Consider the following 19,750-nt stretch of genomic DNA (forward strand, 5'->3'; position numbering starts at 1 on the left):
AGAGTGAGATTAGATGGGCCAGACATGTTAATTTTGTAAATCACTGTGCCATCTAAAATGGAAGGGGTGATGAGGGAGGACCACCTTATCTGATGGTTTTGAAGTATTTTCTGGTAAGCTCTGGGGACTCATTAGTGTACATGTGAGAAGTGAGATAAGGAAAAATGGGGTATGTTTCCTGTACTCAGGCTTCTATCAGAGTACCTCTGCTTTTTATCTGTTTTACCTATTAAGCTTCCAGGAAGGTTGCATTTTAGGAGAAGTTTCTACAGCTTAAGAGGAAAAGAAAAAAGGAAACAACTGACCTAATTAATCTAATATCTCATTTTCATTGAGAATACCTAAGGGTTTAAGAGGATAATTGTCTTATCCGGAATCACTACTTGGCAGGACTAAGACTAGAAATGAAGTCTGCTGACTGTGAACCTGTTGCAACTTTCTACTTTATTGCATCTTTTTTAAAAAAAAAATCTCATGGGATACTTTTCTTCTAGTAAAGTAGCATTACTCACCGCCCCCTTCCTCTCCTTGGTCGGGACAGTGAATTATTATGCATAATTAATTATGAAGCTTTTGTGGGCACATGGGTGGCTCAGTCAGTTAAGTGTTGGACCCTTTGTTTCAGCTCAGGTCATGATCTCACAGTTTGTGAGTTCAAGCGCTGCATCAGGCTCTGTGCTGGCAGTGTGGAGCCTGTTTGGGATTCTCTGTCTCCCTCTCTGTCTCTGCCCCTCCCCTACTTGTGCTGTCTCTGTCTGTCTCAAAAATAAAATAAAGCCTTAAAAAAAAACATGTTTAAAAAAAATATCAGGGGCACCTGGGTGGCTCAGTCAGTTGGGCGTCCGACTTAGGCTCAGGTCATGATCTTGTGGTTTGTGGGTTCAAACCCCACATTGGGCTCTGTGCTGACAGCTCAGAGCCTGGAGCCTGCTTCGGATTCTGTGTCTCCCTCTGTCTCTGTCCCTCCCCCACTCATGCTCCGTTTCTTTCTGTCTCAGAAATAAATAAACATAAAAAAATTTTTTTTATCATGAAGATTTTACAATTTTTATGAAGATGTCAGGGAAATCTACCTAATTTTCTCTCTAAAGAAATCAATGTCCAGGGACTTTTCAGCTTCATCTGACACAGATAACTGATTAAAAGTACTAGACCCCTTCCCCAAAACAATCAGTTCCATTGATTTCTTTTGGGTGTACATATCAATATGTGTTTCTGCATCTATGATCCTTTGATGAAAATTCGGTTTTCATTGTTTTTTTCTTTAGTTTTACTTCCTTATTTTTCGGCTGGATGTGTTTGGACAGGCCAAATAGATAACATCAAATGTGTCAATTTGGAGAGTCTCACGCTTTGACCTTCCAGATACATTTTATTCATTAATAACTTGGCATCAAATTATACTATCCTGACATGTTCCTTTTGGAAGAAGTATTTCAATGTGTCTTTTATAGCTACATTCTGAAATGATTTGAGAATACTTAGGCTTTTGGGTTGGATGACTTGAAATCTGAAAATAAAATTGTTTTTGCAGATCTTTGATGGAAAACAGATTCCACAGCGAATGGTTGATGGATGGAATGCATTTTTCTTTGATAAAACAGAAGAGCTGGTAATTTTTTCATAACCTTTATGTTACAGAATGCTCACTGATACATGTTAGGATTTGAATAATTTAATAATTTTACTTGGGGTCCATATTTTGGGTAGGTATTGACATCTCTCTCTCTTTGTTCTCACTTATAGAAAAAGCGTTTACCTTCACTTGGAAAGAATACAGAAACGTTAGGAGAGCTTTGGTTGGGACTGCTTCGCTTCTATACTGAAGAGTTTGATTTCAAGGAATATGTAATTAGCATTCGGCAGAAAAAGCTGTTGACAACTTTTGAGAAGCAGTGGACATCCAAATGCATTGCAATTGAAGGTAATCATTTAACTGATATTACCTGAGGAACAAAATAAAACAAAACAAAAAGCTAGAGTTTCATTTGGGAAGGAAATTGAGGGGAGAACTAAAACACATTAGAATTTGGAAGATTCTTCCTCTTTTAATCTATAATTTTTAAAAGAATAATTTGCTGATTTGAATGGTCTGAGTTATATAGTATTAGACTCTAGTTATGGCTCCTAAGTTTATGTTATAGTGAACATAATTTTTAATTAAAAAATAAATATTTCTTTTCTAGATCCTTTTGACTTGAATCATAACCTTGGTGCTGGAGTTTCTAGGAAAAGTAAGTTTGAAATATAGAAATCTCCTGTTTTTAAAGCTGTCTTATACATTAAGGTCTGCATCTTTATTATTTTCTTCTTTTTTCAATAGTGACCAATTTTATCATGAAGGCATTTATCAATGGAAGGAAACTTTTTGGTACCCCCTTTTATCCACTCATTGGCAGAGAAGCTGTAAGTTTACATAATTTGAATTCTGAATATTTTTTCTTATAAGAACTGTTCTTTGTAATACAGGAAGCCTTATCCTGTTTTCAAGTTGGTGTTAGGAATAGGGGAAAGAGATGATTATAAGCTCCCTGTATTGTTTTTTTATTGCACTTGTCATAGTCCATAATGAGATACCTATTTGCTAAATGTTGTGTATTTGTTTAATCTGTTAAATTTTGTCTCCCTCATTAGACTGTAGCTCCATGAAGACAGGTCTCTTTACTGTCATACCTCTAGTACCTATCGTAGTGCCTGGCACATAGGATGTATCAGATAAGCATTTGTTGAATGAGTGAGGGTAGATATTCAAGAGTCAGTATCCTTAAAGTTTGAATTTTTTTTTAATGTGTTTTAAAAACATCTTTTTTAATGTTTATCTTTGAGCGAGCGAGAGAAGGAGAGAGAATGCTCGAATGGAGGAGGGGTGGAGAGAGAGGGAGATACAGAATCTGAAACAGGCTCCAGGCTCCAAGCTGTCAGCACAGAGCCTGATATGGGGCTTGAACTCACGAACCTATGATTTCATGACCTGAACCAAAGTTGGATGCTTAACCGACTGAGCCACCCAGGTGCCCCTTTAAATCCTGAATTTGAATTGCTGCCTACTGCCCCTCTTCCATCTCTAGAAGTCTGTTTTTTTTAATGTTTATATATTTATTTTGAGAGAGAGAGAACAGGGGAGGGACAGAGAGAGAAGGAGAGAGAGAGAGTGTCCTAAGCAGGCTCTGCCACTGTCAGTGCAGAGCCTAACTCAGGGCTCGATCTCACAAACCTTGAGATCATGACCTGAGCCGAAATCAGGAGTTGGGTGCTTAACTCACTGAGCTACCTAGGTGCCCCTTATCCCTTGAAATCTAAATGAAAATACAAACAGAGAGGACAGCACCAAAGAAATACTTTATTATTTGCTGAGGCTTCTGCCCTAATTTTGGTGTAGCCCTGGTAAGCTGAATTTGATGGCATGGAACTGAGAGGATTCCTTTTACCTGAACTGGGTGGCATAGTGTTTCCCATTCTTCTTGGTCTCATTCTGTTTTTTTGCTTGCTTTCTAATGGGAGGAGGTCTAAGTTTCACAGAAACTTCCAAGAGAAGCAATCTCAAGAGAGAAGAAACTGTGTTTCTACTGTTGCCTAATTAATATCCTCAATCTTGTTCAGTACAATTTCCACTCTCTTTTTTTGGGATATAGGGTAAGAAAAGTAGAAAAGTCTAGAGCTTTATTCCCTTGGAGCATTTTTTTTCCCTACCTTTTGGGGGGTGATAATAATTATAATGGAGAGAAATAAAATAACAGTAAAATTTGAAATGACACAAAAGTTGTATAAGAACAAAAATGTCAAACAAACGGAAAATCCAACAATAATTTTACTAACATACTCATTAAAATAGCAATAAGAGCACAGTCAGATCAGAACAAATCTGATGATGCACTTATAAAACATTTTACCTGAATATTGTGGGAATTCCAATTGTTAGTGTGTGTATATACATATATATACATGCATGTGTTCCATAGAACCTAGCAGTTTCATGTTGTCAGACTTTTTAGTAGAATATTAAATTAGAATACTTAGTAAACTGGAAATGTGCTAACTTTAGTCTATGAATATAAGATTTTAGTAACTCATAATAACTCAGTATGTTATAAGCAGTTCTAACAGATATCAGTCTTTGGTCTTGAATATCATTTGGTATAAAAGCCAAATATCGGTTTGGGGCCTATCAGAAGTCTGGGCCTATGAGTTGGCTAACCGTTTTTTGATCAAATTTTTCCTTTTTAAAAGTTAATATATAGTATTCTATGGCTTGTGTATTCTAGTCTGTTCTCCTTTAACAGGCATTTAGATTGTTTTCATTATATCAGTGTTACAACTGATGCTATTAAAAAATACCCTTGTTAAATAGTCTTTCATGCTTATACTTGCCATAGTAAAATTTATTCTTTCAATGCATATTTATTGAATTCCTACTTGTACTGATTTCTCTGCTATGTACTGACAAGGCTTATAAGTATACAAAATAGATGTGTTTCATTCTTACACTAATGAAAATGAAGACAAGTATATTTTCTATTCATCTTTTTCACTTACGTATTCCCACTTCAACTATTCTACATCATCAGGTCCTTTACTATACTGACCCATTTTCTCCCATTCTGTCAGCTATCTTCTGTCTTCATTTTTCTTCCTATTCAAGTTAGATTTCCTGGTCTGTTCTCTTGCATATACTTTCTTTATTTTTCCTTTTTTTTTTTTTTTTTTTTAAACTTAAATTTTAGTTAACATATAGTGCAAATGTTGGTTTCAGGAGTAGAATTTAGTGATTCATCACTTACATATGCTTATCACAACAAGTGCCTCCTGAATATCCATCACCCATCTAGCCCATTTCTCACCCACCTTCCTCCATCAATCCTCAGTTTGTTCTTTATTATTAAGAGTCTCTTATGGTTTGTTTCCCTTTCTCCTCTCCCCCCATTTTTATATGTTCATCTGTTCTGTTTCTTAAATTCCATGTATGGGTGAAATCATATGGTATTTGTCTTTCTCTGACTTATTTCACTTTGCATAATGCATTCTAGCTCCATCCACATTACAGGTGGCAAGATTTCATTCATTTTGATGGCTGAGTAATATTCCATTATATGTATGTATGTGTGTGTGTGTATACACACACACACACCCCACATCTTTATTCATCAGTTGATGGACATTTGGGCTTTCTCCATATGTCCATATCTCCATTTGGGCTATTGTTGACAGTGCTGTGCCATATACTTTAATTAAAAAAAATTGTTTTTTTATTTGAGAGAGCAAGAGAAAGCATGTGCAAGCAGGGGGGAGAGAGAGAATCTCAAGCAGGCTCCATGCTCAGGGAAGAGCCTGACACAGGGCTCAATCCCACAACCCTGGGATCATGACCTGAGCCAAAATCAAGAGTTGGACACTCAGTTGACTGAGCCACCTAGGTGCCCCAATGTGGCCTACATTTTCAATTCCTTTGCACCATTGTCCTCTTTTGCACCGTTTTTTTTCGTTTTTGTTTATTTTTTTGTTTTGTTTTGTTAAGAGAGAGAGAGCACAGGCAAGGGAAGAGGGGTAGAGGGAGAGAGAGAATCTCAAGCAGGCTCCATGCTCAGGGAAGAGCCTGACATGGGGCTCAGTCCCAAACCTGGAATCATGACCTGAGCCAAAAGCAAGAGTTGAACGCTCAACTGACTGAGCTACCCAGGCCTTCCTTTCTTTTGCACCCTTATGTGTTCAGCCTTACATGAATTCACTCATCCACCATCTGTCTGTGCTTGGGCAGCTAAGCACTATGGAAAAAAGTCATAAAGCTAGGTGGTTTTATTTATATAGTACAACTATAAATTAATGTTTACTGGCCTAAATTAGACTTTCAGTACCATGTGACATTCTTACTACATTAAAAAAAAATTTTTTTTAATGTTTATTTATTTTTGAGAGAGAGAGAGTGACAGAGCATGAGCAGGGAAGGGACAGAGAAAGAGGGAATCACAGAATCCAAGGCAGGCTCTAGGCTCTGAGCTGTTAGCACAGAGCCCGATGCGCAGCTTGAACTCACAGACTGCAAGATCACGACCTGAGCCAAAGTTGGACATTTAACCAACTGAACCATCCAGGCGCCCCTACATTTTTTAAAAGTATATTTATTTATTTTGAGACAGTGGGAGGGGCAGAGAGAGAGGGATGGATAATCCCAAGCAGGCTCTGCAATGGTAGTGCAGAGCCTGATGCGGGGCTCGATCCCATTACCATGAGATCATGAACTGAGCCGAAACCAAGAGTTAGACACTTAACTGAGCCACCCAGGTGCTCCTCTTATTACATTTCTTTAGTTACCTATATCTCCTATTTGATAAAAACTAATTCAGGTCTTATTTTACTCAAAATTCAATACCTGTTGTGTTTTGTCCACCCTTTCACCTCTGCCCTTCTTATGCTTAGAAGTTTTCCCTCAGAGACAAAGATAGTATCAGACCAATATTCCTTCAAGTTTCTGTAAACCTATAAATCTGCCTGCATCTGCAGATACATTTTTTTTTTTAAATGTTCATTTATTTTTGAGAGAGAGAGAGCACAAACAGGGGAGGGGCAGAGAGAGAGGGGAACAGAGGGGCTCTGTTATGATAGCAGCAAGCCCTATATGGGGCTTGAACTCAACCAACCATGAGATCATGACCTGAGCTGAAGTCGGACATTCAACTGACTGAGCCATCCAGGTGCCCCACAGATACATTTTCTTTATCAGAGACTAGTCCTTCATTTGCATTCTTGTTCCATTTGTTAGTCCCTTTACCTTGAATCTTTAGTCTCTTCATCTGTGAAAAACATTTTCAAAGATGAAATACATAAAACATAGTTACAGATTAGCATTAAGAGATGAGCATTTACTATTGATTTTAATGATAGGGAACACTAATTTTGAACCTCAGGCAAAATGTCTCCCCCAGAAAGAATTACTTTCTTCAATTAGTAAACTTCTATTACAAAAAAAACAAAAAAACTCCGTTATTAGTAGTAGTATATTTTGAAATTCTTCAATAAAAATTTAGTGGAAATTTGCTTTCTCTCTTGTTAAGAGAGAAGGTACATAATACCTTCAATTTTGTCACAACACCTAAAATATTTACTCGCTGGTACAGGAAAAGTTTGCTGACCCTCAGGTGTAAGCCACCTTAACTGGGATCGGGGAATGGAGCAACGTGGATTAGAGATTCAAGAATAAAGTGGTTACAACTGGTGATTAATTAAAGGTGATGGGTGAAGGAGACCAAGTTCAGGATGATTCCTAGGTTTCTGCATTAAGCAACTGGGTGAACTGACATAGGCTTTCATTTTGTCTTGGAAGAAAATATGATGATGAAGATTTTAATTAGGGACATTGGTTTCATCAATAATAACTGAAGAATTCTTTTATCTGTTTTTTAAAATGCAGCTTTATTGATATAATTCATATACTCTATAATTCACTGATATACAGTGAACAGTTAATTCACTGGTTTATAGTTTATTCACAGGATTGTGCAGCCTTCACCACAATCCAATTTAGAACATTTTGTTTTTCTCTCAAGGAAACCCCTATCCCCACTCCTGTTTTTACTCCTACCCCTCAAAACCATCAATCTATTTTTTTTGTCTCTGTAGATTTGACTGTGTGGACATTTTGTATGAATGGAATCATATGTGGAGCCTTTTGTGACTGGCTTCTTTCATTTGGGCTAATGTTCTCAGGGTTTGTTCATGTATCAGTACTTCATTCCTTTTTATGGTTGAATGGTATTCCATTATATGGATATATCAGATTTTATTTATTCATCACCTGTGTTGGACATTTGAGTTGTTTCTACTTCTTGGATATTATGAGTAATGGTGTGAATATTTGTGCACAAATTTTCATGCGGATGTATGTTTTCTTTTGGTTATGTATCTAACAGAATTGCTGGGTCATTTTGATAAATTTATTTTTAACTTCCTGAGGTGCTGCAAAACTTTTTTTTTTAATGTTTTATTTATTTTTGAAAGAGAGAGACAGAGTATGAGCAGGGGAGGGTCAGAGAGAGAGGGAGACACAGAATCTGAAGAAGGCTGCGGGCTGTGAGCTGTCAGCACAGAGCCCGACACGGGGCTCAAACTCGTGAACCATGAGGTCATGACCTGAGCCAAAGTCGGACGCTCAACTGACTAAGCACTACCCAGGCGCCCTGCTGCCAAACTTTTTTAAAGTAGCTGTGTTATTTTATATTCCCACTAGCAATATATGTGGGTTCCATTTCATCCATATCCATTTTCTTTTTATGATAGCCATCCTAGTAAGTGTGTCTCTTTTATATCTGACTTTAGATAGGTTTGAAGATTGCTGTATGGACATATTCCCTTGCCTTCCAGAGATGTGGGTACTGTTAGGACATACTAGTCTTTGTGATATTGCAAAACAAAACTGAGCTAAAGCTTAGAAGAATAAGCCAGGTGCTAGGATGAAGGAAAAATGATTTGGGAAAATGATTTGCTTCGTATTGGTTCTCTACCTTCTCTTTAGGTATACCCTGCTTGCATAATAAATGTTACATGTTCTTGAGATGTTATAAGAAAATCCAATCATATTTTAAATAAACCAGAGGATTGCTTTATTTGCATAGAGCTTTTTGTAAAGAGCATAGTTTTTTTCTAGAAGTAGCCTGGTAAGGCAGAAAATATGAGATTTGTAGTCAGGCTTAGCTTTAAATCCTGCTTACTTATCAGCTTTTTTTACTTTGGGCAAATGACTTGAACTCTCTGAGCCTCCATTTCCTCATCTATAAAATGAGGATTAAAATAGTATCTATTTTAGGGACACCTGGGTGGCTTAGTCAGTTGAACTCCTGACTTTGGTTCAGGTCATCATCCCGCAGTTCATGAGTTCAAGCACCACGTCAGGCTCACTGCTGTCAGCCTGTCAGTGCAGATCCCGCTTCAGATCCTCTGTCCCTCTCTCTGCCCCTCCTCCACTTGTGCTCTCTCAAAAATAAATTTGGAAAATACTATCTACTTTATTGAAATATTATGGAAAGATGCCACAAATGAATGAGGAAATAATGTGGATATAAAGTGATTAGTACTGTTTGCAGCTGTGATATTGATGATAATTTTTAATCTTATTTTCGTATCATGATTTTAGTTATCGTGAAATATTTGTTGATATTTATTTCCTTTTTTAAAGTTTATTTATTTTGAGAGAGAGAGAGAGAGAGAGAGAGAGTGTGTGTGTGTGTGTGTGTGTGTGTGTGTGTGTGTGTGTGTAGGGGAGAGGCAGAGAACTAGAGAGAATCCCAAGCACTGTCCGTATAGAGCCTGATACAGGGCTTGATCTTACGACCATGAGATCATGACCTGACCCAAGATCAAGAGTCGGATGCTTTACTGACTGAGCCACCCAAGTGGCTATTCCCTTTTTTTAAAACCACTTTTACATCTTGGTGTTATTTCCATTTGGATTCCAAAATTCATAGTTTTTTTCTAGCAAACTTTTATTTTCTCCCTAGGAGTACTTCTTTGATTCCAGAGTATTAACAGATGGAGAACTGGCTCCCAATGACCGATGCTGTCGTGTGTGTGGAAAAATAGGCCACTACATGAAAGACTGCCCTAAAAGGAGAAGGTTGGCAAAATGATTATATATTGACATTACAGGGAAAATAAATGTGAGGCCAATTGTAGCTATAACTGTGTTCATATATGTTTAAGTGAGAAAGTTCAGGGCTTAAATTGGACGTTGGGTAAATGTATATTGGAGTGGAATTTTGTTAATAGAGTGAGATTTATTTGTGGTACAATGGTATCTTAAAATACTCGTTTGTTCATTTATTCATTAATTCATTGTGGCTTTGTGTTTCTTTCTTTTTTTTTTAAATTGAAGAAGGATTTATTGATACCTTCTTTATTGGAAACTGTGCTAGGAGTCAAGAAAAAAAAGAGACATGGGGTTCTCACCTCACAGTAATGCAAACCAATAATTATAATATATAATTAACTAAATCTTTGAGGTATCTACTGTGAGGTATACCTATATAATACATACTTTGAGGAATATTTATTCTCTCTACCCCCTGAGGATATATTTATGAAATATACTTTCCTGTATTTAATAGGCCAAGAAAATCCCTTCTGTAGGAATCAAGTCCTGCCTAATATAAAGATCTTAGAACTTGTCAGACAGAATGAACTCCTAGGTTGCATCAGTGCTATTTACTGATTGTTAAATGAGAAGATGCTTTCTCTAAGCGTCTACTTCTTACTCTGTAAAATGGAGTTAATAAATACCAGCCTCTGTTTGATTGTTATAAGATTAAAATTCAATACTAAAAATTTTTTCTAATTTGATAATGTATTATAAAACTACTAGAATACCCAGTTGCTGCCATATGAGTAGATGTGCTTTAAATATGAGTTCTTTTGCCTTAAAAAAGATGCATGAAACCATGAGCATGTTAATCCCTTTATTGTGAGACTCTTGTATAGTTTAGTTTGTTCTGTGATTCACTCAGTTTACAAGTCCCTAGCCCCACATTATTGGTATCAGCAGTTTACTGTTTAGACTAAAGAAGAAAGACAGTGAAGAAGAGAAGGATGGGAATGAAGAGGAGAAAGACTCCCGAGATCTTCTTGATCCCCGAGACCTCCATGACACTCGAGAGTTTAGAGACCCCAGAGACCTCAGATGCTTCATATGTGGAGATGCTGGACATGTACGAAGGGAGTGCCCAGAGGTCAAGCTGGCCCGTCAGAGGAATAGCAGTGTGGCTGGTAAATAGAACAAGCCAAAAATAGTTTCTGGTAGAAATAAGGTCATTTGTGTTGATAACATTTTTAATGTATTTATTGTTTTGAAAGAGAGATAGTATATGTGTGCACGAGCAGGGAGAGGAAGAGAGAATATCTTAAGCAGGCTCCATGCCCAGGGTGGAGACAGACTTAGGGCTTGCTCTCACAACGTGAGATCATGATCTGAGCTGAAAGCAAGAGTTGGTTGCTTAACTGACTGAGCCACCCAGGTGCCCTGCAGAAGGTATTTTCTGAAATATATTGTCTCCTTTAGAAAAGCAGTATTTGTCTTTTTGTCCTTCTTTCTATTCCCGGTTTTTTTTTTTTAAGTTTATTTATTTTTGAGACAGAAGAGTGTGTGCATGCACACATGTACACTTGGGAGAGGGACAGAGAGGGAGATAAAGAATCCCAAGTAGGCTCTGTGCTGTCAGCACGGAGCCTGATGCGGGACTCGAACTCATGAACCTCATCATGACCTGAACCGAAATCAAGAGTCGGAAGCTTAATCAGCTGAGCCACCCAGGCGTCCTCCACAGCATATTTATTTAGTGATTTACAAGATTAAAAAATGACTTTAATGAAAATGTTGTTACAAGTCCTTCACATGCATAATCATAGTTTAAAAGTTGATAAAATCTAAGATTTGAGACTCTTTAACAGAGAAAGGGAGTTTATTGATTGTCATTTCTCTGCTGTTTTCTTTATCTGTTGATTTTCTTTCTGATGTCTTCTCTTAGCAGCCCAGTTGGTCCGCAACCTCGTAAATGCCCAACAAGTGGCTGGTTCAGCCCAGCAACAGGGTGATCAGTCCGTAAGGACTAGACAGTCCTCAGAATGTGTAAGTACTGAACCTGCAAATGGATTAGTCTTGGCAGGAAGATAGTACTATCTTTGATGGGTGATAGGGTTGATCTTTCAGACTTCAAATACAATCATCCAGATTACTTGGTGCTTTGTAGTGGTATTCTTGCTAGTCATCTGAGGTGGAATGAGCATTACTTTTGGAGTGATGTATATCTGGGTTTGTATCTATGGGCCAGCTACTTAACTTCAGTGACTCTGCCTTCTTATTTGTAAAGTAAGATAACAACTACTAATATGTTTGTTGGTAGATTAAAATAAGGTAATGACTTTGAGGTTCTAGGCTTTGCCTAGTGGAAAAATATCAGCAACATTTATAAAAATAGACACAAAAATTGAGATGTGTTGGGGTTTAATACTGTTAAGGCAGTACATGCATGGTATTGCACTTGCTTGAAGCTTTTATGTGTCTTCTCATAGCTAATTTGAATACCTAGTGAAATATATCCTGTGAAAGCAGAATATTGGAGTTCAGATTCACAAGTTTCATATTTGCTGAGTTGCTTTTTACCTTTATGTAAATCTGTATTCATCTTGCACTTCTTAAATTAATTAATTCAATACCAGTCGAATGTTTGTTTACTCTAAATGTGACATTATGTTTTGGTTTGTCACACTTAATCCTTTGGGCGGCCATGTGAAGTGGAAGGTGTTAGTATGATCAAATTTTACAAATTGGGAAGCTGAGAATAAGAGAAACTAAAAGATTCAAACCTAGGTCTGTGTAGCTTCAAAGCTGTTAACTATTAAACATGCTAAATCTGATATCTGTGTTTTAGAAAAAAATCTTTAAGAATTTTTTTAAGGTTTATTTATTTTGAGAGAGACATAGAATGAGCAGGAGAGGGGCAGAGAGAGAGAGATTGATTGATTCTCAAGCAGGTTCTGCAGACAGTGCAGAGCCTCATGCAGGGCTCAGACTCACAAAAGGTGAGATCATGACCTGACCCGAAACCGGGGGTCGGAGGCTTAACTGAGCCACCCAGGCACCCACTAGAAAAAAATTCCAAGAGTATATGAAGATCAATATAGGGAGAGATTGGGAACATTAAGCAGCCCACTATCCTCACCTATAGTATTTGCGTACCTACTATGGGTCTGACATTTTCATAAATGTTACATAACAGCAGTAATATTAGCTAACATTGTTGAGTGCTATGTACTGTATATATGCTTTTTTCTATTTATTCCTGTAAAATATTAGAAAAGTACAGAAAATAATAAACATTCATGTAGTACCACCAGACTTTAATAAGTCTTAACATTTTGTTATCTTTGATTTATTAAAAAATTACCCATAGTCAACAATCCCTATGCATTCGTATTGGATCTTAAAACCTTCCTACCATCCCTTCCTAGCTACTAAAATGTATCTACTATCCTTAATTTGGTGTTTATATTTCCACATGTATTTTAATTAAACTACACAAAAACCTATGAGGTAGATTCAGTTCATTATTTATACATTACAGGTAAAAAACCCAGATTTAAGTTTTTTGCCTGAGGTCAAAACACACTTGTAAATTGAACTTGAACCCTCAGGCTCTGTCTTCAAAACCTACGCTCTAACCACTTTCCTGTGCTGCTTCTACTTCTACCCTTTGCTTCCAACACTCACTTTTCTGTTACCTGATATTTGGATAAGAGCCTAATGGACACTGCTGTTCTGATGTCTCACAAAGCACTTTAACTTCAAAATGTCTGGAATGTAACATTTTTCTCCAAATCCCTAGACTGGCCTCTTCTTGCTCCTGTGTTCTCCATCTCATTGAATGATCCTATTCTCTGGTTTCCAGAACTACTCCTCTCCCTCAATTCACACATCCAAATCAGTCACCAAATCCTGTTGTTTCTACCTGTAAAAAAGAGCTCACAGCCATTTGTTTCCCTGTCCCTATTTTGTAGCCTAGCTTACCATCATCTCAGGACTATTTATTGTAGCAGCCTTTTAATCAGTCTCATTAGTGTTTTTTCCCCCCTAATATTTTCTGTTTCATTCCTGTTAAGCCAGAATAATTTTTCTAAAACACATATTGATGGTGTTCCTGACCCACTTAAAACCCTTTGGTCATTTTCCAGTGCCCTCAGGATAAAGTCTTAACTACAAGGGCTGTAGTACCCTTCATTATCTTGCCCCTCATTGGTTCTTCAACCTCAAATCTGCCGTTCCCCTGCCTTTGTACTCCAGTAATATTAAACTTATTTCACAATCCCATTACTTAAAAAAGCCAGGTGTTCATGAGCCTAAAGACCTTCAGTCATGTTGTTTTCTCTGCTCAAAACACTCTTTCCTTCCCCTTATCCCTATTCTCTTTTATCAGACTGAGTTCTATTACCCTTGAGTCTCAGCTTCCTTTGGGATGCTCTCCTTGATTTCCACTTTCATTCATCTTTCTCTCTTCCCAAGTACTTTTAGGTGTTCCTGCTTTGGGATTTCCTTATACACTATACATTATACATTCTTTATCATAGTAATCATTTTAATTTATTTGGATTGCTTGTGTAATCTTAATGTGCTCTTCTTCCTTTTCCCCATAAACTTTAAGTTCCATGAGGGCATATATGTTAGTGTTGTATTTTTAACACCTAAAACAATGCCCAGACATAATCAACACTTGTTGAGGGACTGAATCAAAGTGGCTGTGAGATATTTAGATATAAGTTTCTAGTTACAGTTGGAAATGTGGGTTCTGCATGACGGGAATGACGTCTGTGGTCTTTTTTCTTTGGATAGTAAAAGGGTTTATAGGGTAGTACATATGTCAGAGAGGGTTTGAGGATCTTGAAGAAAATTCTATTTTCATGTAAAATGAGGCTCTATTATTGTTTATTATACACATTATAGAGTTCTGTTTATAATGTTCTAATGAAATAACTCCATAATTTTGTATTTTGATTATCTCTGCTTTTATAATAGTAAGATGTTTTAAAATTAATTTTAAAATGTTATCTTTTTCTCTTTGCAGTCTGATTCACCATCGTATTCTCCTCAGCCCCAACCATTTCCACAGAACTCATCCCAGTCAGCTGCCATTACCCAGTCTCCATCCCAGCCAGGATCCCAACCCAAGCTTGGCCCACCTCAGCAGGGAGCCCAGCCCCCACATCAGGTCCAGATGCCTATGTATAACTTTCCCCAGTCACCACCAGCTCAGTATTCTCCCATGCACAATATGGGACTGTTGCCAATGCACCCTCTCCAGATCCCTGCCCCGTCCTGGCCTATTCACGGCCCAGTGATCCACTCTGCACCAGGCAGTGCCCCCAGCAATATTGGCCTGAACGATCCCAGCATCATCTTTGCACAGCCTGCTGCCAGACCTGTGGCGATCCCTAACTCCTCTCATGATGGACACTGGCCTCGTACTGTGGCTCCAAATTCCCTGGTGAACAATGGTACAGTGGGAAATTCGGGTAACCCTTCCTTTTCTTCTTTTGTATATGTCTGTAGAAAGGTTGGGTGGTTGGTTTTATTGGTTGAACTGGGGGAAATAAAAGTGAGGAAATATTTACAGAGGGGCAAGTATAGGATTAGATACAGTATATGGGCTATGGATTCAGACTGCCTAGATTTGAATCCTGGCTCTGCCATTTATTATGTGGGATTAGGCAGTTGCTTAATCTCTTTATGCATTGATTTCATCTGTAAAATAAGGATATTAATAGCATCTAACTCACAGGGATGTTGTGAATATTAAATGAGGTGATATACATAAATGTCACTTATTTTATGATTATTTTATTTTATTATATATATAATTTTTAATATATGAAATTCATTGTCAAATTGGTTTCCATACAACACCCAGTGCTCATCCCAAAAGATGCCCTCTTCAATACCCATCACCTACCCTCCCTCCCACCCCCCCATCAACCCTCAGTTTGTTCTCAGTTTTTAAGAGTCAACTTTATGATTATTTTAAAGTTTCACTGCAATCCTGCTTGGTGCATTGCTAGCACTCATTTTATAATTTAGGAAATTGTAGGGTTAAGTAACTTACTATCATGCTCTTGTAGTTAATCATAGTAGATCCAAGTTTTAGATCAATTTCTTTCTTCAAAACTTTGTTCTTTGCCCTAGTAAGAAACAATTCTTACTAATAAGTAAGGAACAATTCTTTAAAAAGCTATTACTAGCACTTTGTAGCATTAAAAACTACTAGTTTTTTCTGATATGTAAGTAATACATTTTCATTATAGAACATTTGAAAAATAAAAGATAATCCATAATCTTAATTCCTAGACATAATTGCCAAGTAATACTTAGGTGTGTTACCATCCATTTTTTAAATATTTGCATAATTAAAAACACATATACCATAAATCTTGTTTAATATTCAACGTTTTAGTTGATTATATTTTTATTTTAAAAACTTTTTTGAAATGTACACAGAAAGAGGGAGTTTTAAAGTAGGACGAGCACCCTGTTACCCAGCTTTTAACAGTTACCAATATTTGCTATTCTTTGACCCCTTTACCTCATTTAAAAAATTCTTTTGGCTTTAGTATTTAATCAAATCTTAGACATTGGATCAAATTTCCTTATAAACCTGTTTGTATCTCTTTAAAAAAAAAATCACAAGACCATTACCATACCCCGTATCACCTAATACCTGTTCATTTTTATTCTTTTTCTAAAATTACTGTTATTGTTGATTTATTTGAATCAGGATTCAAACAAAGCCTTTACATTATAAGTGTATGCTTATTTTATTTCTTAAGTCTCCTTTAATATGTAATACTTTCTCTTCACTATTTTTCCCCCATATAAACTGTTTATTAAAGAAACTGTAGAACTTCTTATATTCTGATGTTGGCTGAATTGTATCTTTGTGGCATTATTTAACATGTACCTCTGTCCCCATATTTCCTATAAATTGGAAGTTAGGTCCAGAAGCTGGATTAGATTCAGGTTATTTTTGTTGGCAAGAATTTATCTCTTGATTGGTCCTGTATGTTTCTTGTTCCCTCACTTCAAAAAGAACTTACTCTCGCTGTTCCTCTTTTAGTGATCTAAGATTGATCAATGAGTTAGGTGATATCAGTGTGTTCTGTCCATTATGAAGCGTCCCATTAATTTTTACATAATAGTTTTAGCTGTTACTGATAATTATTTCTGATAATTGCTATTTTACTAGGGGTTGTAAAATGATCATTTTCTATTTACTGCTTGTGATTCTTCTATAAAGAACTTTTTCTTATTAACTACTTGATTATCCTGAAATATAGGAAAAGACTAAAAGCTTGATTCTTTCCCTTTATCAATTTTCACAAGTATTTTAGTACTTTTTATACAAAAATATGCTATTGCTTAGAGTACCATGATGGAAGAAGTACCTCTGCTCTCTTTTGGAACAATACATATAATGTATTTTGCTGAGCAGAAATGTCAAAGTATGGGAACTCATTCAGATTTCCAAGATCAAAGGATATGTGGCATATATGACCATTCTTTTTTTTTTTTTTTTTTAATTTATTTTGAGAGAGAATGAGTGCAAATGGGGAGGGGCACAGAGAGGGGGAGAGAGAGGGAGAAAAAGACTCCCAAGCAGGCTCTGAACTGTCAGCACATAGCCCAGTGTGCTGCTGGAAACCTACAAGCTGCAAGATCATAACCTAAGCTGAAATCAAGAGTCACATGCTTAACGGGCTGAGCCACCTAGCACCTAGGCACCCCATACATCTTCATTCTAATGTGATCTCTGTTTCTGTCATTCAACAAATGTTTATTGTATATATGCTATGACATGTACCATGATAGTCACTGGGTTATATAATGAGCACAGACCCAGTGTCTTGCCCTTTGATACAATGGCTCAGTTTTTACAGTTTTATTCCTCCCAGTACCACCACTAGTTGATCTCTGTCAGTCATAATGAACTAATTAATTAACGTCCTAGGAACATACTGTATTATCTCTTACCCGTAATTGTTTACTAAAGTTGTTCCTTCTGCCTGGAAAAATCCTCTCCCTATCTCTCCTTCTTACTCTCACCTCCTTTTGCTTTGCTCCAAAGCTTGGGTGACTCATTCATCTTCCATTTTTAAATTTAGCTCACTTTCTAACAGGAACCCCTCTTGTTGATTTTGTCCTTCAATTGTGCTAGGTATCCTTTTTCTTTTCCATGTTTCCTTAATATCTATATCTTTATACTTGTCTTATGAAATTGCCAGTTTACTTGTTTGCATAACCCATTAGGCTGAACTTCTAAAGGCCGTGAATTGTTTCTTCTCTATCATTGTCTCCATCGTGTCCAATATAGTGCCGGATGTATGGTAGATACATTATTCATATAATATATTATTTTTATTATATAATGATTACTCAGTAAATGTTATATTGTTATATGTGGAATGGATTTACAACTCCTAGTTAATATTACAGCTAAAATTACTAATTTGTTGAAAATGGAAGGATTGGGTGAGAATATATTATGAAAATATTTAGTTGTGAAAAATGGCCGAGGGAGATTGGAATATATCCTAAGAAATACCCTTTGATGTCAAAATACATTTCTCAGTTGGTCAAGACCTTAATATATATACCCAGTCTGATTTAAAGCAAAAAATATACCCTGTAGCTTCAGTTCTTTAATTTTTTTTCTTTAACGTTTATTTATTTTTGAGACAGAGAGAGACAGAGCATGAACGGGGGAGGGTCAGAGAGAGGGAGACACAGAATCTGAAACAGGCTCCAGGCTCTGAGCTGTCAGCACAGAGCCTGACGCGGGGCTCAAACTCACGGACCGCGAGATCATGACCTGAGCCGAAGTCGGCCGCTCAACCGACTGAGCCACCCAGGCGCCCCTGTAGCTTCAGTTCTTAATTGTAACTTGGTTTTATGAACTTTCAGCAAAGCAGCTGCTTTGTTTTTCTGCTTACCTCCTGAGAAGACTGAATTTGTTAAGAGTATGGCTAGTATGGGTTTTAGTTTTCTGGCTGTGTACTCCTCCCTATCTGGTACCTCTTAATTTGAGTCTGCTAGGAAGTTTAGTGAATGAGGGGAGTGTCTTTCAGATTATTTCCTGCCACATTGTGACTCTGGATGAGAAAAGCCACCAGAAATGATGCAAAAGATTTAGGAGTAATTACTTAGGAGTAATTTGAAAAGATGCACTTTGAAAGATGTACTTACATCTTAAAGGGAAGTAGATTGTGGGGGTGGTTTGCCATAGAATGGATAGCACTCCTATTTTTTGAGTCTCTACTTACATACCACAACTTGTGCAAGCCACATTGTTTTTGTTATCTGATTTAATCCTCACAACAGCCAGAGGTGAACTTTAGTAATTTTTGGAACTGGGATTTGAACTTTGACCTGGTTGGCTCCAAAGCCCAAGTTCTCAACCATTATACCCCAGTGCTTCAGTTTCTAATAGAATTGCCTTTTGAACCATGATACAGTTGTTTCTAGGATAGTGGCATTGTCTTTAGGAAGAAGTGGAAGCTCCTTAATGATGTACTAAAGTTCTTTAAAATGTAAATCCTACCTTATCCATCCAGCCTTTTTTTCTTTCATTGCCTCCTTTTACTCCTTAGTGGTACTGCTGATTGTTTTTGCAGCTTCCCAAACTTGCTGTACTGTCCTGTTTCCTGGCTATTGTACTTGTTATTCCTTCTGTTTAAAATGCCCTCTTTGCCCCGTTTTGCCTAACAATTCCTTGTGCTTTAAAATTTAGTTTAGTCAATCATCTTAGGAAAACCTTCTCTAGCCTTGAACCAAATAGGTTAGCCCCCTCTTTATTTTTCATTATTATTATTTTTTTTAATATTTATTTTGAGAGAGAGAGTGCCCAAGCAAGCAGGGGAGGGACAGAGAGAGAGGAGAGAGAGAATCCCAAGCAGGCTCCACACTGTCAGCACAGAGCCCGACGCAGGGCTTGAACTCGCAAACCAAACCCAGGCTGAAACCAAGAGTCAGTCGCTTAACCAGCTGAGTCACCCAGGCACCCTAGTTCCCTCTTTAGAGCACCTTCCACCAATCTCTTATAGCAATGACTACTTATTATTGTATCTCTACCTTTTATATGTCTCTTTTATGAGTAATTTGAGCACAGTGTTTGATTCTTAAAAAAATTGGTATCCTCTGCATTTAGCATTGTTCTTGTCCAGTGGTAGGTAC

General features: G+C 37.1%; 1 protein-coding gene across 13 annotated transcripts in view; it reads left to right on the forward strand.

Moving 5' to 3' along the window:
* Nucleotides 1-19,750, forward strand: part of TUT4 (terminal uridylyl transferase 4) — a 136,473-nt gene that overhangs the window by 113,386 nt on the left and 3,337 nt on the right. For 7 of the 13 annotated variants that reach the window (XM_019449283.2, XM_019449284.2, XM_053895282.1 and 4 more), the window contains 8 exons: nucleotides 1,535-1,612; nucleotides 1,747-1,924; nucleotides 2,187-2,234; nucleotides 2,324-2,406; nucleotides 9,486-9,601; nucleotides 10,523-10,746; nucleotides 11,505-11,605; nucleotides 14,595-15,042. In XM_019449283.2, coding sequence (XP_019304828.2) covers nucleotides 1,535-1,612; nucleotides 1,747-1,924; nucleotides 2,187-2,234; nucleotides 2,324-2,406; nucleotides 9,486-9,601; nucleotides 10,523-10,746; nucleotides 11,505-11,605; nucleotides 14,595-15,042 — 1,276 coding nt within the window. The remainder of the gene's footprint in view (nucleotides 1-1,534; nucleotides 1,613-1,746; nucleotides 1,925-2,186; nucleotides 2,235-2,323; nucleotides 2,407-9,485; nucleotides 9,602-10,522; nucleotides 10,747-11,504; nucleotides 11,606-14,594; nucleotides 15,043-19,750) is intronic. The other 6 variants (XM_019449277.2, XM_019449282.2, XM_019449285.2 and 3 more) reach the window with 3 other exon arrangements.

This window comes from Panthera pardus, unplaced genomic scaffold (genome assembly GCF_024362965.1).
Source record: "Panthera pardus isolate Hobbes unplaced genomic scaffold, ASM2436296v1 HiC_scaffold_11, whole genome shotgun sequence".
Classification (NCBI taxonomy): Eukaryota; Metazoa; Chordata; class Mammalia; order Carnivora; family Felidae; genus Panthera; species Panthera pardus.